Here is a 17955-nt window from a genome sequence, read left to right as displayed (position 1 = left end):
GCCTCCGCCCCATCCCAGCCCCCACCCGAAGGAGCGAGGAGAGAAAAGATTGGAAAAAAAAAGGTGGAAAAAAGGGTGAACGTGGAGCCGTGCGCGTACCAGCCTGCATCCTGCGGAGAGGAGGAGCGCCCGGAACTCGTCGGTGTCGGCGCTGCCCGCGCGCTTCTACGCAGAGGAGGAGGAGGAGGAGGAAGAGGAGGAGGAGGAGAGCGGCCGCCAAGGGCGGAGATGTGCGGCCCATGCAGAGAGGAGGAGACCCAGCGCGGCCCCCGAAAGGAGCAGACCCAGAAGGAAGAGATCGAGTTGAAGGCGGCAGTTTGGAGCGCAGCGGAGAGGGGAAAACGAAGCGAGGAGAGGATGGGATGGAGGAGGAGCGAGGAAGAGGAGCGGGAGGAAGGAAGGAGAGCGGGGAACGGCGCGGGCGGTGCGGTACCTGCCGGTCGTTCTCCACGTCGTAGCCCAGGCTGATCAGACACGCCTTGAACTCCTCCGGTCCCAGCGCTCCGCCGTGGTCCTGGGGGGGGGTCCCAGCGTTGGGGGGCAGCGAGGGGAGGGGGCACGGGGGGGGAGCACGCAGGAGGAGGGAAGGACGCTGTCAGCTGAGCGCGCGAGGAAGGGGCTGTGCCGCCGCGTGCCCCATGGCTGCAGCCCCACAGCGGGGGCTTTTGTGGGGGGAAACCCCGAGGGTCCCGCTCCTCCAAAGAGGGGCAGGGGTCTGCGGGAGGAGAGCGGCCCCGGGAAGGGGCTCGGGGTCAGCAGGGAGGAGCCCCCACCTTATCGAAGTGGTTGAACGAGGCCCGGAACTCCTGCATCTGCTCCTGGCTGATGCCTTTGGCGTCGCGCGTCAGGATCTGGTTCTCCACCTCGTTGATGGTGCGGGCGATGGTGGTGAGCAGCTGCTCCCACCCCACGCGGATGTGCTGCAGGAGGGGAAAGGAGAGGAGACGAGAGGAGAGGGGGTAAATGGGGAGTGGGCAGCGTGGCATGGGCCGTGTGGGGCTGGGAGCCCCCAAGGAGCAGCCCAGCGCCGTTTGAGGCTCCCTATTCTGTACCCCCCCCTCCCTTGGAAGCCTTTTTATCCCATTTTTGGGAGCCCACCTCTACCTGTGACCCTGTCTTTGGGCACCCAGCCCCCCTTACACCCCCCCCTTTTACCCCGTTTCTTGCCCCCCCACCTCCATGGTGTAGTTGGTGTGCTTGTTGTCGAAGATGAGCGCCTCCTGCACCAGCTGGTGCTGCTGCTCCAGCAGCTCCAGGTTGGGTTTGTAGTCCACGATGCTCTGCTCGTAGTGCTTCAGGTGCTGCAGCTGGTCCTCCAGCGTGCCGTGCATCTCGATGGAGATGCGCCCGATCTCCTGGGGGGGGGGGGGGGGAAAGGGGGGGGGGGGGGGGGGGGGGGGGGGAACAGCAGGGTGGGAGGATGCAGTGGGGGGGCACGCGGACCCAGCGCAGCCCCACGCCCCCCCAGCCACAGCCCTCACCTCCATCTTGGTCTGCATCCACGGCCCCACGATGTTGGCCTGGCCCGCGAACTGCCGCCGCAGCCGCTCGTTGCACTGCTGCCGGCTCTGCTCGTCCTGCAGCGCGCGGTCCCGCGTGGGCACCAGCTGCTGCACCTGGGGGGGACGAAGAGGGGGGGGGGACCCAGTGCTGCGGCACGGAGCTCTGCCGGAAGGGTGACGTACACCCAGAGGTGTCGCACCCAGAGGTGTCGCACCCGGAGGTGCGGATCCGGGCCGTCCCGCTGGGGCGCTCACCCTTTCCCACTTGGAGTTGATGACCTGCGGGGTGACGGAGGTGTAGGGGTTGTTCCCGGACAGCTTGATGCTGTGCAGGTCGGCGATGCGCTGCGCCTCGCGCTGGATGCCCAGGATGGCCTCGCGCTCCCTGTCGGCGTCGGGCAGCGTGGCCTTGAACTGGTCGTGGGCGGCGATCAAGCCCTGCGGGGTATGGGGAGCAGTGAGAGCCGGGGGGGGGCAGCCCTGGGGACCTCGGGGACGTTGCAGCAGCTCGTCATCCCCCAGCCAGGACCCCGAGGTCCCGGCGGGACGCCCCGCTGCAGCCCCCACCTCGATCTCCTCGATGGTGTGCACGATGAACATGTCCTGCAGGTCCTCCATGGCGCTCTCCATCCAGTTGTTGAAGGGCGCTGCCCTCTTGGCGTACTCCAGGTGCAGCTCGTCGATCGTCTCCAGCTGCTTCTCTGTCTTCTGCAGTGAGAAAATCCCACGCAGGGTGAGCGGGTGGCCCCACAGAGCCCTGCGTGGGGCAGGGAGGGGGCAGCCCTACCTCCAGGGCTTCCCTGCGGCTGTGGGTCAGGGAGCCCAGCACGTCCCACTGGTCGCAGATCTTCTGGCAGCGCGCGTTGACGCTGGGCGAGTCGTAGTAATCCAACTCACTGCCACGGGAGAGGGAACGGGGTTGGGTGTGGGGACGCGTTGTTTGGGTCAGTGGGGCTGGGATATGGGGCAGAGAGCTCGGGGCAGTGGGGTTGGGATACGGGGATGAATTGCTGAGGGCAGTGGGGTTGGGATATGGGGATGAATTGCAGTAAGGTTGCGATATGGGGATGAATTGCAGTAGGGTTGAATTGCAGTAGGGTTGGGATATGGGGATGAATTGCAGTAGGGATGAATTGCAGTAGGGTTGGGATACGGGGATGAATTGCAGTAGGGTTGGAATATGGGGATGAATTGCAGTAGGGTTGGGGTATGGGGATGAATTGCAGTAGGGATGAATTGCAGTAGGGTTGGGGTATGGGGATGAATTGCAGTAGGGATNTTGGGGTATGGGGATGAATTGCAGTAGGGATGAATTGCAGTAGGGTTGGGGTATGGGGATGAATTGCAGTAGGGATGAATTGCAGTAGGGTTGGGATACGGGGATGAATTGCAGTAGGGTTGCGATATGGGGCAGAGCCCAGGGCAGTGGGGCTGGGATACGGTGCCCAGGCCTCAGGGCAGTGGGGCTGGGCTATGGGGCACAGAGCCCAGGGCTGCCCCACGGCCCCTATGGGGCGCTCTCGGGGCCGGCTGCGTTCCACGCAGACGCGTTCCCCGCAGCCCGGCCCCACTGCCAGCTCCTCGCTGGAATAAGGGCTCCATTCACGGCTCTGTGTACTAATTGTGTGCGCGTTTATCTGCCGCCCCACTGCCCGCCCCACAATAAGCTCATTCTGCCGGAGGGGGGAGGGCCGGCGGAACAATGGGGCACTGTCTGCGGGCGGCGCGCCGCCCCGTCCCGCTCTGGGGCCGTACTTGAGCTCCTGCGCGATGGCCGCGATCTGCTCCACGCGGTCCTGGTGCGCCGCCAGGTCGCTCTCGAAGGCCTCGTGCTTCCGGATCAGCGCTTTGATGTCGGACAGCGTGGCCGTCTCGTAGTCCTTCTGCTTCAGCATCGCCTCTTTGCCTGGCAGAGGGGTGAGGGCGGTCGGTCCCCATCCCCAAGCCTTCCCAAACCTTCGCCCCCCCCGTCGGTCACCTCCCGCTGTCCCGCAGAGGGACGGATGGAGGTCGGAGGTCCCATCAACCCCATCTTGAAACCTCGTTTCCCTTTTCCGCCCCCCCATAAAAATAAGCCCACGTTGCGCCACGCTGCTCCCTAAGGTTCCCCCCCATCCCGAACTGTGAGAACGGCGCAGGGAAGGGATTACTGCATTCTCCATGGGAGCGCAGCTGCTGCCCACGGGGGCAAGGACAGCTGGAGGCAGCGGGGGAAATCAGCTCCCAGTGCTTCCCGGTCCTTCCCCAGACCCTTCCCAGTGGGTCACAGTACCCCCCAACCCCTCCCCAGTGCCCCCAGCCCCTCAAGTTCCCCCTCAGTGTGTTGGAAGAGAGCAGCTCTGCCCCATCGGTGTCAGTTAGAAGCTGAGGTTTCCCCCGGCGCGGCCCTGCTCGGTTCCAACCCCAAACTGAGCAGCGCGCGGCCCGGCCCCGCTCCCGGCCGCGGTACCTTCGGTCCAGGCCTCGTGGATGGAAGCTTTCTGGCGGAACTTCTCGGCCAGGTGGTCGAGGCGCTCCAGGCGCCGGATCTCGTTCAGCAGCCACTCCTCGTAGCCCTTCTCCGCCTGCTCCAGGTGCTGCCAGCCCGTGTTGATGTCCTGAGGGCAGAGCACAGGGCGCCGGGCTTGGGGCAGCTTCCGTGGAACCCCACTTAGGGGCAGGTTTGGAGAGGGGCAGAGAAGGAAACCATTCCCAACCCCCTCTTCTGACTCTCCCCTTGCATTCAGCTTCCTATCGGGAAGGGACTGGGGGCACTGAGAGCCACCGGGAGCCGGCTTCTTCCCTCTGGCTCTCCCCTTGAATCCACCTTACCCCTGGGGAGGGACTGGGGGCACTGGGGAGGGACTGGGAAGCGCTGGGACCTGGTTTCCCAGCCTCCAGGAGCGGCACGCCGCCACCCCGCACCCGTCCCACCGTTCCCCGGGCTCAGCTCACCGACACCATCCTCCCCTCGGAGGGCATGAAGGCGGGCCGGTTGCTCAGCCGCAGCTTGGTCTGCAGCGTGTTGAAGTTGATCTCCAGCTGGCACTTCTCCTGCACCTTGGGGGGCTTGTGGACGCGCCGGTAATCGCGGAAGTCTTCCAGCTTCTGCTGCATCTCCTGGATGGTCTTCTGGGGGCTGCGGTCCTCCAGCCAGGGGATGGTGCGCCGGATCCACTCCAGGAGCTGTGGGGTGCGGGGTGTGGGGGGCAGATTGAGGGGCAGAAGGGTTTGGGGAGCGGGTTTAGGGGTGTGGGGAGCAGATTTAGGGGCAGAGGGGCTTGGGGAGTGGGTTTAAGGGTTTGGGGAGCGTCACAGGGGGAGGTGCTGGGTTTAGGAGCAGGGTGGGGTGCCCCCAAAGCTTACGTCGGAGGCGAGCTTCTCGTAGTCCTCCATCAGGTGCTCATTCTCCTGGTTGACCGCCAGCACTTTGCAGATGCGGTTCGCCGCCGTCTCCGCCTGGAGGGGAAGAGCAGGGGGCGATGGGGGCACGTGGACGCGGTGCCCACCCGCTCGCCCCCTCCCCAGCTCCCTCCTGGGTCGCTCCCGGCAGGCTCAGCCCTACGCGTGGGTTCGTGGAAGAGGTTTTCAAGCAGCTGAGAGCTCAGAGCTTCCCCCAACCCTTGGGCCAAGCGCTGCGGAGAGCTCCAGCACCGTTCTCTGCCCATTGGCATAAAGCACCGAGCTGTGCTGGCAGCACGGGGACGCGGTGCCGGAGCCCCTGCAGCCCCCGGCAGCGTGGCAAGCTCCAGGCACAGCCTTGGCCCGCTCGGAGCCCTGCCCAGGCAGGCCGTTACCCATCTCTGAGCACATCCTCCAGTCTTCCTCTGCTCTCCCATGAAGGCGGTTCCTCGCGGCGCGGGGTGGGTGGGTGAGGAATGGGCAGAAAGGAAAAGCTGGGGGCTGAGCACCGGGAGGGTCCGGGAGGAAGAGGAGTTGAAAGCCAGAAAGAGTGGAGAGGGTCTACAGAAGGATGGGGAGAGGAGAAACAGAGCTTGGGAAGGAGGTGGCAGAAAGGAAAATAAAACAAATAGGAAAAAATGAAAGGTGGGATGCAGGGAGGCTGAGAGCTGCGAGGGGGAGGCACAGGACCCGTGAGGCGCGGTGGCAGCCACGGAGCAGAATGGAGCCCTGGGACCGGCGCAGGGATGGGGACAGGGATGTGCCAGCTGTGCTCCCAGGGCTGTGAGCGCACCAGGAACGCGCCAGGGCTGGGACTGAACACACAGCACCCACCCGCAGGCACTGAGGGCGGTGAGAGCTGAGCTCGGACCTCGAGAGGAGGGCTAGGGCTAGGGTCCTGCCACCCATTATCGCTATTCCTGCAGCTGAGCAGCACCCAGGGATGCTGCAAAACCCCGAGCGTGGTCACTGCTGGGAGCAGATTGCTGCCCTTGGGTTTGCTCTGCGCCATAGAACAGCTCCCAACCCTCCGTGCACGAAGCCTGGTCCTTCCCATGCACGATGACCCTCCTGCACAAGCTCTCTTTCTAACCCACTTTCTGAGCCACGGGACACCTGAGAGGCTCATTTGTTTCCTGACACCTCTAATTAATTAGCTCAGTGTGGTAATTGCTGCTCCACCTGGGACTCAGCGATGCCCGCAGCTGCCCACAGTGGGTCTGCATGGCGCTTTGGGTCTAAAACAAGACAAAAAGGGAAGCCCTGAGCACGGAGGGACCTCACTGCAGGGGGTGGCAGCCCTGGGCAGGTGACGGAGCTCTCCCCCTCTCTCTAAGCCCAGGCCACGCTGAAAGAGCAGAGCTCCGGGGAAGGAAGACACAGCACGAGCTCAGCACCTCGTGGCTGCCAGGTGGATTCCCCGGGGCCGCCGTGCCACACCGGCAGCCTCGCTTTTCATTAAAGAAGACTGAGAACGGAGAGGTGGCTGCTGAAGGCTGCACTCACTGGGATGGCACTGGGGCCAGGACGGTCCAGCTCACGGGCACAGCGTCCCATCCCCACCAGGGATTTGCTTTGCTCTCTGTTGACCCAAGCAGAGCCATGGCTGCCCGCGTCCCCGTGCCCAGAAGCCGTGCAGCAGCGCAGCCGCCTCCAGGCCGCAGGCGCAGCGGCGTTAGTAGCGTTCCACCCAAGCTGCCCCGGCCAAGCTCACCTTCTGAGCCCCCGAGAAAGCGTGGTAGAAGCAGGAAACGTATGTCATGATGGCTTTCTCGTCAGGCCTGAGAGTGCCTACAATATCTGTGCAAAGAGAGAGGGAGGAGAGAGCGTGAAGGAGCAGCGTGGCGACCTCGGAGAGCCCTTGGAGCATGCAGTGACGGAGAGAAAGCGCTGGGGGTCCAGACCGGAGCTGGCTGACGGGGTTTTGTTTGCTGCTGCGCTCCCTGTGCGGAATTACTCAGCCTTTATGCAAAGGGCCGAGGCCGCGTTTCGATACGAGCGGCTCCGCAGAGCTGTCCTGCCCCGGGCTGGGGCCGTGCCAGCGCTTGGCATCGCCTTACGGAACGTGAGCAGCCCTTAAACCCGTGTGAACGAGCTGAGGTCTGGTTCCCAGTCAGCGAGAGGCAGCGGCCAGCTGGAAGAGAAGTGCGTGAGTGTGCGGTGCTGCGGTTACGGCGCGATGGACGCAGCCGCCCGGTACCTTCTGAGCCCCTGAAAAGGCGTGGTAGAAGCTGGACACATAGGTCATGATGGCCTTCTCGTCGGGGCGAGCTGTGTTGACAATGTCTGCAAGCGAACAACGAGGGTTAGGCTGAGAGGGGAGCGCTCCCTGCGAGCCGGAGCCGCTCACCACGCCGGGACCAGGAGCCGCAGCCGGGATCCCACAGACAGGCTGGCTCCATAAACACTCCTGTACGGGCACAAGGTGGGGTTACTCCGTCCTAACACCCCGCTCCGAGCGGGGCCGGCCGCCAGCGCGTCCTCTGTGCCTGCAGGAGGGGATTTGCCGGCAGAGCTCCAGCGTTCGCTGCGCCCGCAGCTTACCCTCGGCATCCAGCATCTTGGGGATGTCCAGGTACTTCTCTGCCACCTCAAAGGCGTTGTTCAGGTTTGTCACGGGGTCATCCTGCACGGGGAGAGCAGGGCTGAAGGGTCACCCCAGAACCGGTGAGGCTGAGCGGAAGGACTGGAGGGCACCGCGCTCCCCAAGCTCAGACCTTGAGGGAAACAGTGAGGAAGGGACCGCGCTGCTACAGAGCCGAAGGAGCTTTACCTTTCTGAGTTTGTCGTACTCAATGAGCTCTGGTCTGTGTCTGTGGATCAAGGCGTTGAAGGCAAGACCGTCCTTCCAGCTGCAAGAGAGAAGATTGGCTTCAATGCCTCCGCCGCCCCTGCACGCACCCCACACCCCTGCCCCCCTCCCGGCTCACGGACGCGCGCCGTGGGGCCACGACGAGCGCTTCTCACCTGATGTGGAAGTTCTGCACGTTGACGTTCTTGTAGGGTGCCGTCTTCCTCTGGCACCACAGCAGCAACCCCTCCTTGGCCGAGGTCTCTGCGAAGGGACGGGGTCAGCCCCTGCGTCGTGCCTCGAAAACGGGCGCACAGCCCAGGGGCCCTCACCTTCCACCGAGATGTCCTGGATGGCAAACCGGAGGATGATTGTCCAGATCATGCCCAGCGTCATCTTGGCGTTGCCATCGACGATTTCTGGAAGCAGAAAGGGAAGAGCAGAGCTTCAGCTGCACGTGGATGGAGACAGAGAACAACATTTCCTGGGTCGCTTCACGGGGCAGCAGCGCAGCGGCAGCAGGGAGCCCCGAGATGTTCCAGAGCCCACCGGGAACCGGGGCTGCGGCCCACGAGCTCGAGGATCTCAGGCTGAGAGCTCAGCAGAGCTCCACCCAGCGCTGGGATGGGGCAGGAGCCACCGCGTGCCTCGCTGCGCTGCTCCCAGAGCCGAGGCTGGGACGGGCCGGGGACACGCTGCTCATGGTTGTGGGATCCTTCCCCCACGCTGCTCACGGCCAAACACATCGAGGGCGGCACAAACATCCTCTGAAAACAAAGTGCTGCCCAAGCCTGGCTCTGCCTCCGTGCCCAGCTGTGACCCAGAGCTGATCCATTGGGATCGCACCCAGGACGGGGTGGGATGGGATGGGACGGGAGCTCAGGGTCCCACCACACAGATGGGACGCTTCTCCCACCTTGCACAACACCCGAAACGTGAGGGACGAACCCGCAGCGCCTGCAGCTGACGTATGGGGCTCTGGGGGATCTGTGGCACCGCGCCCTCGCCGCGCCGGTCGGGACACGCAGCGGTTTCAGGAACAGGCAGTCCTCTCCAGAGCAGACTTCAAAGCCCCAACCGCTGCGGCCCGACCCTCTCCAAACTGGCTGGGCGAGGTGAGCCGCTGCCAGCGGGGCCCGTGCAGCACAAGTGGCTGCTGAGAGCTCAGCCGCTGGCTTCGGGCTCATCTGGAAACAAGCGGCTGCACGGCGCGCTGGATGAACGCCGCGTGGTGCTGAGCCCGGCTCTGCTCTGCTGGCACAAAACCGACGCAGCTGGGCAGAGGGAAACGCGTGATCCTCATCGAATGGGAGGAATCCTGCTCTAAAACCGTAACGCCTCCCCTGCTGGTATCAACGCTTGGCCAGGCTCAGAGGGGAGAGCAGGCGGAAAGATTGGGAACCGCGCAGACGTAGAGGACGCTTTGTTTACACCCGGTCACCAACAGCAGCTCCTCCGAGCTCCCACCTGATGAGCCCCACAGGGCTCACGGCCCCACACCGAACCCCTGTGGATCCCTCCCCTGGAGGACGCGGTCTCACACCGTGCTTACAAGCTCTGTGCGAGCCGACTTTGGCTCGGGGCAGCGCTTGACACGTCCTGCAGCACGGGGTTGTGCAACAGCGTCCCTGGCAGAGCCGTCCCCTCGCAGCCTTTACCCTCTGAGCGCCAACACAGCACCGTGGACACGCGTCCCGCCGTGTTTACAGCCCCGCTCCCAGCATCAGCTGCACCTCCCGGCTGAGTCAGCGCGGAGCAGATCCTCTCGGCTTCTTCCCTCCAGCTGAACCGCCCCAGGGCTCCCAGCCTTTCCCCCACCAGGAGATGCTGCAGGATGCTACGAGCCCCGTGCTGGGCGCAGTGCCCCAGATGTGCCCTGCCCAGCGCAGAGCAGAGGGGAAGAGCATGTCCCTGCTCTGCTGGCTGCGCTCTGTGCAACGCAGCCCAGGGTCCCGTCGGCCTTCTTGGCCACCGGGCACTCTGCTGGCTCATGGTCAACCACAGGTCAAGCTGTGGTCAACTAACGGTCAACCGCGGGCCACCAGGACCCCCAGGTCCTTCTCCCTTCCAGCAGCTCAGCCCCGACCTTCACTGCTGCATGTGGTTATTCCTCCCGAGGCGCAGGACCCTGCACTTTGCCCTTGCAGACCCCCATCATCCCTCCCCACCACCTCTCGGCCTGCCCAGACCACGCCGAGCAGCAGCACGGCCTCAGGCCTGGCACCGTGCGCCCGTTACGCGAGCTGCGCTGTCATCCTGCGGGTTGCAGGGCCGGGCAGGGTCTGGGGCCGGGCTTCCCGGACTCACCCTCAGCTCCGATGGACACCAGCTTGACGCCTTTGCTGGCGATGAAATCGAGCGCTTTGTTCACGTTGTTGATTTTGTGCACTCTCATTTTCCCTCGCTCCGGTTTTGGCAGCCGTTCCCCTGGAAGGAAGAAGCCGAGAGGGTTACAGCTTTTTGCTGAGGGTAAAAGCCAGCCAACGTCGAGGGGCGAGCCCGCGGGACGAGGCAGCACCCGGAGCTACGTGTGCCCCCTCGAGAAGCAAAACCCAGGGGCGGAACGTCACCTGAGATCACCTCCAGGAGCAGCATGAGCTTCAGGCCATCGCGGAAGTCCTCGTCGATGTTCTCGATCTGCGTGCCGGCCTTCCGCAGGTGGGAGTTGCACCAGGCTGTGAAGGTCTGCCAGGAAGGAGCAGGGAGGACGCTCAGAGCTCGGCGGCTCCGCGGGACAGCGCTGCGCCCCAGGGACCCCGGGACAGGATGACGTCCTGCTCGGCACCCGGCTGCCCCGGGGCATTTGGTGCAAGGAGCAAATCCTGGCACTCGGAAGCAAATATTTGCTCCCAGGAGCTGGTGAAGGTCGAAGCGCTGAGCTGCGAGCGGAGCAGACCCGCGTGCTCCCCCCGGTGCTGTTATTCCTGGGCGCTATTCCCACCCCTCTGCACGCATCCCTGCCCCGCTTCCCACGGCGCTCGCTCGCAGCCCGCGTGGCGAAGCCCGAAATAATGGAAGGAGCAGCAATTTCCTGCAGCTCCGTCTGCAGCCCCAGCGCTGCTGCCTTCACCCAACAAACTGCGGCCTGAGCTGGTGGCTTTCCTCTGAGGGTGTAAATGCTGAGCGCTCGGGGACACGTCCGCTCCCCGGCACAGCCCACGCTCGGCAGAAATGCAATTAGAGCGAGGGCAAAGCTCGCGGCGTGCCCGACTCCCACTGCCCGGCAGCGACCTGGGGCTGAACGGCGCTTTGTTCGGCCGTGGGCTGCGCTGAGCTCACGGCCGGGGAATGCTGACAGCTCTTAACGAGCCGCGGGGCTGACGAGGACGAGGGGAGCGGCGCGCGGGGCTGGAAGCAGATTTGGGGCCGTCTGGGATGGGGGGGCGAGGGCAGAGGAGCCGGCACCGCTGGGGGTGGCATCAAAGAGCAGAGAGGGTGGAGGGAGGAAGGAGGCTTCAAAGAGGCGGAAACGGCCCCAAAAAGCAGCGGGAGCTCAATTCCCTGCGCAGCAGGGGGTGCTCGGAGGGGTGTGGGGTGGGAGAAGCGTGGAACGCTGCGGGATGCGACGAGTGGAACGCTGACGTGGCAGCGCTGACCCCAAGCGGGACGGCGGGGTCACCCGGAGCAGCGCTGCGCCCTGGAGCACGAGGCTGAAGCCCTGTCAGCGTTGCAAGCCCCACACGAGCACCGAGCAGCCCCGGACGAGCTCCCCAAAGCTGGCTGAGGTCTGTCCTGGGAGCAAATCCCACGTCCCAGGGCCCCTCGGTGACCCTACAGCGACGCGCCCCAACCGAGGCGGATGCCTCTGATGCCTTCCTGCTATGGATTCCTTCAAGATACATCAGGATTTCTGTGAAGCAGAGCGGAGCCGAGCACAGAGTCGCGCCGAGGTCGGGCGGCCGCTGCCCTCCCCGTGCCCCGCAGCGCCGCCGAGTGCGGCGGAATTAGCGCCCAGCCGGCTCGTTACGCAAGTGCCTCATTAGCCCGATGAGGAGCCGGCTGATAATCAGCTCAGGTTTCCCAGCTCCCAGATTGCGGGAGGCTCACGGGGGGACCCTGCCCGGCGTCCATTCACAGGGACTCTCCCGCGCCCTGCTCGTTAGCTAATTACGGGACGAGGAGCGATGCTGACGCGCTGCGCCAGGCGCTGAGCCGCGGGGCCGGGCGTTCCCTGGGCACGGGGAGCGGAGCAGCCCCTCCCGGCAGAGCGGTGGGCACCGAGCCGTGGTTCTGCGGTGCCCAGCCCCGACCGCGGCGACACGGCCCCCGCTGGCAGCGCCGCGGGCGGCCCCAAACCGGACGGTTCAGTCAAACCGCAGCATTGCAGGTATCCCGCCCCGCTTCCCCACCCAGCTCGAAGCCGAGCCACGAGCATCCTCCTCCTCCCTGCACGCAGCCCGAGGGCACGGCCGCGGGGCAGAGGGTGCGGGCGCCGGCGGGCAGGGACGTGGCCGTGTGAAGGCTTGGGCAGGGACGTGGCGTTACAAAGGCCGGGTAGGCAGCTTTGAGGAGGCTTGGGCTGGAAGCAGGCTTCGTGGAGGCCTGGGCAGGGATGGGGCAGCAGAAAGCCTTGGTCGCTGGCTGATGAAGGCTTGGGCAGGCAGCTGGCTCCAGGAAGGTTGGCAGCTGGCTCCAGGAAGGTTGGCAGCTGGCTCCAGGAAGGTTGGAGGGAGGGATCCCTTGCTACCAAGGCCCCTCCCGGAGGTGAGCACGGGCTCAGCCGCGTCCCCTGGGCGTTCCCGCGCCAAGCAGAGCAGCGCTGCCCGTATAAGGGCAGGAGACTGCAAACCCGCGGGTGCTCCCGTGCCGCTCTCGGTGCCCCACACCCACGGCACAGCCCCGAGCCGGCTGCTGGGGAAAGCGGTGCCAGCCGGGACAGCCCCCAACGCGGCGGGGCGGGATGGAGGAAAACGAGCGGCGAGTGTTGAATCACCTCTTGCTAAAATAAGAAAAGCACGGGACGGCCCCGAACGGGAACAAACTCCGAGGGTTTTTTCCACTCCGTCTGGCAGGTGGGGCCGCCCCGAGCGCAGGATGCTGAGCGCAGGAACGTGCCGGGCGCTGCGTTATCCATCAGCCCTCCGCGCCGTCCAAGGAGCTGTCAGCCCGTGCTGCTCCCGCAGCGCGCAGCCGTGCCAAAGCGGCGCCGCGACGGCCCCGTGCCCGCCTGGGAGCCGGCCGAGGGGGTTAAAAATAGCTGCCAAGAGCAGAAGGTAATTAAAAGCCCGCTAACGGCCTCACCAGGAGCTCGTTTCCTCAAAAGAGCGCGGAGCTCTTCCAAGGGCGATCAATCTTCTCCCGCTGCTACCGGGCGGGCTCGGCGCGATGCAACGCTGCCGGCCGCTGGGGCCGAGGGAGCGGCACGGGGCGGCCCCGTGCGACGAGGCCACGGGAACGGCAACGTGCAAAACCACACGGGTGTTTGTTTGCCCCGTGTCGGACGGCGAGCCTTGAACTGCAGGGAGGGCTCTGCGGGGAGATAAGGCAGCACGCGACGCGGCGCTCGCGTGGGGATTTCTGGGTCAGCCAAGCTCCCGCAGCACGAGCAAAGCGCTGAGATGTTTCGCACCCGTCTGCTGACCCCAGGGCTCCGAGCGAAGCCCGGCCGAAGCGGCGCGGAAACGGGGCACGGGATCGCTGGACGCGACGCCCCGCCGAAGGAACAGCAATATGTTCCGAATCAGAAGTTCCTAAATAAGGATATTCCACATCTGCTGCTGGAATTTCCTTCCCACGGAGGCGCTGCAGAAATGCTTTCCAGGCATTGTATCAAAGCCGCCTTTGTTGGGAGGAAGCGGCGGCCCCGCGGCGCAGCTCGGGCTGTGGGGCGATGTGGGGCGATGTGGGGCGGGCGCAGCTCTGCGCGCCGTGGGGCAGCCCCCCCCCCACGCGGACCCCAGGCCCCGCTCTCCTCCGGGCCCCGCCGCCGTGGGGACGTTGGTGGGCAGCGCCGCGTCCGTGTTTTCCCATGAGGTCACCGCGCTCAGCCGGGCCGAGCGCACGGCGATTCAGGAGCGGCCGGAGCGGGGCTTTCATTCCAGCGCGTCCATTTTGGGTCTGGCCACCGTTTTTTCGTGTTTTTTTGGTATTTTTTTTTCCCCAATTCGGGCTCTGTTTTCGGGACGACAAACCGTGGGACTTTGCGCTGCGGGTGGGGGGGTGGCACGGGGCCGGGGGCACCTCCCTTGGCAGTGTCACCTGCATTGTCCTCGGGCCTGGCAGGAAGTTCGTTAAGGCAGGAAGTCGTTATCGGCCGCTCCGAGATGTCCTGGAGACCAAGCAACGCCCCGCAGGGAACGCCAGGCTTTCCTCCACGCCATCGGCGTTGGCCACCCATCAGCGAGCCGCTGCCGACGGCCCGCGCAGCCCCGCTACGGCGGCCGCTGTCTGCCTTCGTTTTGGGGCGAAAATGGCAGAAACGAGGGTTTCCCAAAGGAAAGCAGTGGGTGCACCACCACCTCCATCCCACGCCCCGCACGGAGCGCTGCCGCCGGCCGCGTCCCAGCTCCTGGCCGCGGCCACTCGCCGCCGTCCCGTTGTTTTTTCCCCTACATTCGCTGCTACTGGGAAGAGGACAAACTGGGAAGCTGCCGACCGGCCGAGATTCCCCTCATTCTTTGCCCTTATTAGGTCTGCAGCGCAGGGAGGAGGAGGAGGAGGAGGAGGAGGAGGAGGAGGGCGGCCAGGGGAAGCGCGGAGCTCCGACCTCACCTGGCGATGCTCTGTGGGATGCGGGATCCCACCACCGCCCCGAGGACCCCAGAGGGCAGAGCCCCGAGGCGACCCTGGCCCCGCTCCAAGCCAGAAACCCGACAGAAACCACGCGGGCGATAAGCGGCTGAGTCAGGGCAGAGGCGCAGGGCGGACCCGCATTCCTGCGCCGATGGGACGGGCACACCTCGCGCCGGGCAGGCGGTGCTGGGACGGGGACAGCGCAGCGCGCTCCGACGCTTCCCCGGCGTAGGGCTGTCCAGCAGCTCGTCTCTGCAGCTAGGCAGAAGCTGCTGCTGGAGGCTGTCCCATTGGGTCACGGGAAACGAGGCGATTCCAGCAGGGAAGCGTGGCGCAGGCACTGGGATCGCTCTAGCTCCGTGCTCAGCCCAAGGCTCCGTGGGTCGGAGCAGCTCTGCCGTGGGGACGGGCTGAGGGCGATGGCGTTGTCCAGGAGGCCCTGGGGAGACCTCTCTGCTGCCCTCCTGTACCCAACGGGAGCTGATGAACAGGAGGAGAATGACCCGGAAGGCCCCTTCCCACCCAACCACCCCACGGTTCTATGATCTTTGGGGCTCCCTCCAACCCAAGCACCCCACAGTTCTAGGATCTTCGGGGCTCCCCCCAACCCAACCCTTTCTAAGGTCCTACGGCCTTGGAGGTCCTTTCCAACCCAACGCTTCCAACCAGCTACGATGGTGTCACGGTTTGGTCATCAGGGCAGCACGGCCCCCACGCTCACAGCCCGGCTGGATGCTCGGGTCGAGCTGGAACGTCACCACGTGCTCCTCACGCGTGGAGGAGCAGCCAGCCCCGTGCTCCGAGCTGGAACCCAAACGCTGAGTGATGAGAAAGGGATGTGACACCAAAATTCCGCTTTCTGAAGCACCCCCCAGTGCAGAGGCTCAGAGAGCCACAGAACGACCGGGCTGGGAGGGACCTTCGAGATCAGAGAACCATGGAACAGTTGGGTTGGGAGGGACCCCAAGGCCCCCCAGCCCCGCTGCGGGCTGGCTGCCCCCCACCAGCGCAGGGTCCCAGGGCCCCGCGCGTGGCCTCGGCCACCTCCAGACACAGGATTTCCCCACAAAGGGCCCGGCCTCGTACCCGAGGTGCTGCCGGGAGCCGAGGGCTCACGATGTTTTGCTCAGACACGGAGAGCTCCCAGGGCCGGATGTTTGGCTTTGGAGGGGAACCAAGAATCCAGGACGCGGCCGCTCGTCGAGCGCACACACACGATCCCGCCACCTCCCCGGGGTGCGGGGCAGAGCCCCACCAGCCCCCAGCCCCACGGCAGGCTCCCTTTGAGGTGCAGAGAAGCGTCCTCCCCACCTCCATCCCCTCTGTGGGACTTCCCACGTGCCTTTGCCCAGGGGCGACGTGGGGCAGCCCCACAGCGAGCCACGAGCGCTGCCAACCTCCCGACTCCAAGCTCAGCTCATCCCTCTCCCAAGGCACGCTCATTACCGTGCCTCGTTACCGCAGCTCATTACTGCACCTCGTCACTCGCCCCGCTTGCCCAAGGACACCCTATTTGTGCCGCTCTTTTCCCGGTCCCACCGTGGTCGGAAGCGGCCGGAAACGCGCAGAGCTATTTAGGGCCGCGTCCTGGCACCGATCCGCGTTTCTGTGTGTGTGCGTGTTTGGGAGCGCAGAGGATGCAGCCCATTCTGCCGCGCTCTTCAGCCACATAGTTGGGATTCCAGCGCGGAACCCCGGGGACCGGACACATACCAGCGGCGGGACGGCCGCACCGCTCCGGCGCACGCGGTGCCCGCGTCGTCCCCGTGGCGCACGTGAAAAGCTGCCCGTCCTCCCTTCTTGACAAGGGAAAAGCCTCAGAGCTTCCCATCTCGGCCCTGAAGATGCTTTAAACCACCCTCGCCCAAATCACGGGGGGTGGGGGGGGGAAGGAAGGAAGGAGAGGAGCGAGAAGAGAGGGAAACGCTCCCCCCCCCCCCGCCAAAAGAAGGCAAACCCGTGCAGGTGGAGATCGGGGGACGCTCAGCCCCGCGGGCCGGGAAGGTCCCAACTTCACTCCTGCAATGCCCCAACGCCACCCGAGAACGGGTGATGGGAGCTCTGCCCCAAGATTACGTCTCACTGCTGCGGGATCAGTGCAGGGAAACCCCCGGGCACAGATCCTACAGGTGCTCATCACACCACGGACACGGCGCTTTGCTCAGGGTGCCACGAAACGGGCGACGTTCGCAGGGTGGTGGAGCTTGGGCCTGCCCCGCTGCCAGCCCTAAACCCCTGGCGTGGGGTTGTGCCCCGCTGCCAGCTCTAAACCCGTCCCGCTGCCAGCCCTAAGACCCCGCTGTGGGTTTGTCAGGTTTGCCCCCGTGCCGTGCCAAGGACAAGCGCTCTGCCACAGGCAACACGTCGCCCGCAGCCCCCAAAAAAAACAGCGAGAAAAGAGTGCTCCAGCGCCAGGCCCGCCTCACCCACGGGCCGGTGCCAGGCGCCGAGGAGGAGGAGGACGCCCGGCACACCCTCTGCCGCCCGCCGCACCATTCCGCCGTGTTTCTGCTACACAACAACGTCACTGCGGCAACAGAGCGTGGCACACGCATTCCTGAACCTACACGGGTGTTGTACCGGTGCGGCAACGCCCAGCCAAGGGGTACACCCAGCCAAGGGGGACAGGAACGCGGCACGGTGACACCCGGACAGGGCTACACCCCAGCAGGGGTGCGGGAACATGGCGGTGCCACCGCGCTCCTGTCAGTCGGACGAACGCACGCTGCTGGTGTCAGCTCCTCCTCCTCCTTCTCCCCGGAATCCAACAACTCCTCCACCTCCGCACATTGCACGTTGCCTCCCGCTCGCGCTGTATTGCGAGGTCCCTCCTCAAGCTCCCGCAATTAAGGTAATTAAGCCAAAGAGCAGACGGTCACCTGCTGCCAGCGGACCCCACGGTCCCGAACAGTTACAGGAGAGGGGAACGGGACGGGGAGCAATGATCCCTACAACGTGTGGCAGCCGAGAGCCTTCCTCCTCCTCCTCCTCTTCCCCCTCCTCCTCCTCTCCCCCAGTGCCCTTTCGTCCCTTTGCATTTCCCCGTTCCGGCGCTGAGCGTGGATCCTTCCCCCAGCGCCTCACACCCAGTTCCGTGCTCCCTGCGGGTTCGGGCTCTGGGGAACGAAGCCCACTCAGACCCCTCCCCCACCCGCAGCCCCTCCCCGCAGAGCCCCCGGCCCCAGCCTGGGAGCCGCGTTACCTCAGAGCCCCCTCACCACAGCCCGCAGGCCCGGGCATCCCAGGCCCCCACCTCAGGGCTACGCTACCAGAGACCCCCAGGACCCCTCCCCATCCCCCCAGGACCGCCCCCCCCCAGGCTTCCCCTGGTCCTGCGTCACCTCAGAGGCCCCCACAGCCCCCCCGGGCCCAGGCCTTCCAGTTGCACACCTCAGAGCCGCGTTACCGAGGTCCCCTAGGACCCCCCCCCGCCTCAGGCCCCACCAGGGCCTCCCCCACGCTGCTCCCGGGCCTGTGCTACCCCAGAGACCCCCAGCCCTCCCCCAGGCTCAGGCCCCCACCTCAGCTCTCTACTGCCAGAGATCCCCA

The 17955-nt window shown here is 65.5% G+C and overlaps 1 protein-coding gene across 1 annotated transcript in view; it reads right to left on the bottom strand.

Annotated features, from left to right (window-relative positions):
* The window catches only part of ACTN4 (actinin alpha 4), a 20085-nt gene that overhangs the window by 1670 nt on the left and 460 nt on the right, over window positions 1-17955 (bottom strand). Inside the window, exons 2-20 of the mRNA XM_021379046.1 lie at window positions 10245-10359; window positions 9982-10101; window positions 8007-8093; window positions 7851-7938; window positions 7657-7735; window positions 7428-7509; window positions 7084-7169; window positions 4848-4940; window positions 4437-4667; window positions 3952-4099; window positions 3258-3408; window positions 2290-2398; window positions 2070-2210; window positions 1758-1940; window positions 1482-1616; window positions 1176-1355; window positions 774-920; window positions 434-514; window positions 3-165 (exon numbers count right to left, since the gene is read on the bottom strand). Of these exons, the coding sequence (XP_021234721.1) occupies window positions 3-165; window positions 434-514; window positions 774-920; window positions 1176-1355; window positions 1482-1616; window positions 1758-1940; window positions 2070-2210; window positions 2290-2398; window positions 3258-3408; window positions 3952-4099; window positions 4437-4667; window positions 4848-4940; window positions 7084-7169; window positions 7428-7509; window positions 7657-7735; window positions 7851-7938; window positions 8007-8093; window positions 9982-10101; window positions 10245-10359 (2419 nt within the window). The remainder of the gene's footprint in view (window positions 1-2; window positions 166-433; window positions 515-773; window positions 921-1175; window positions 1356-1481; window positions 1617-1757; window positions 1941-2069; window positions 2211-2289; window positions 2399-3257; window positions 3409-3951; window positions 4100-4436; window positions 4668-4847; window positions 4941-7083; window positions 7170-7427; window positions 7510-7656; window positions 7736-7850; window positions 7939-8006; window positions 8094-9981; window positions 10102-10244; window positions 10360-17955) is intronic.

The sequence above is a fragment of the Numida meleagris genome, chromosome 31 (genome assembly GCF_002078875.1).
Source record: "Numida meleagris isolate 19003 breed g44 Domestic line chromosome 31, NumMel1.0, whole genome shotgun sequence".
In the NCBI taxonomy this organism is placed as follows: Eukaryota; Metazoa; Chordata; class Aves; order Galliformes; family Numididae; genus Numida; species Numida meleagris.
The sequence above is the reverse complement of the archived record's forward strand: the minus strand, read 5'-3'. Positions and strand labels throughout refer to the sequence as shown.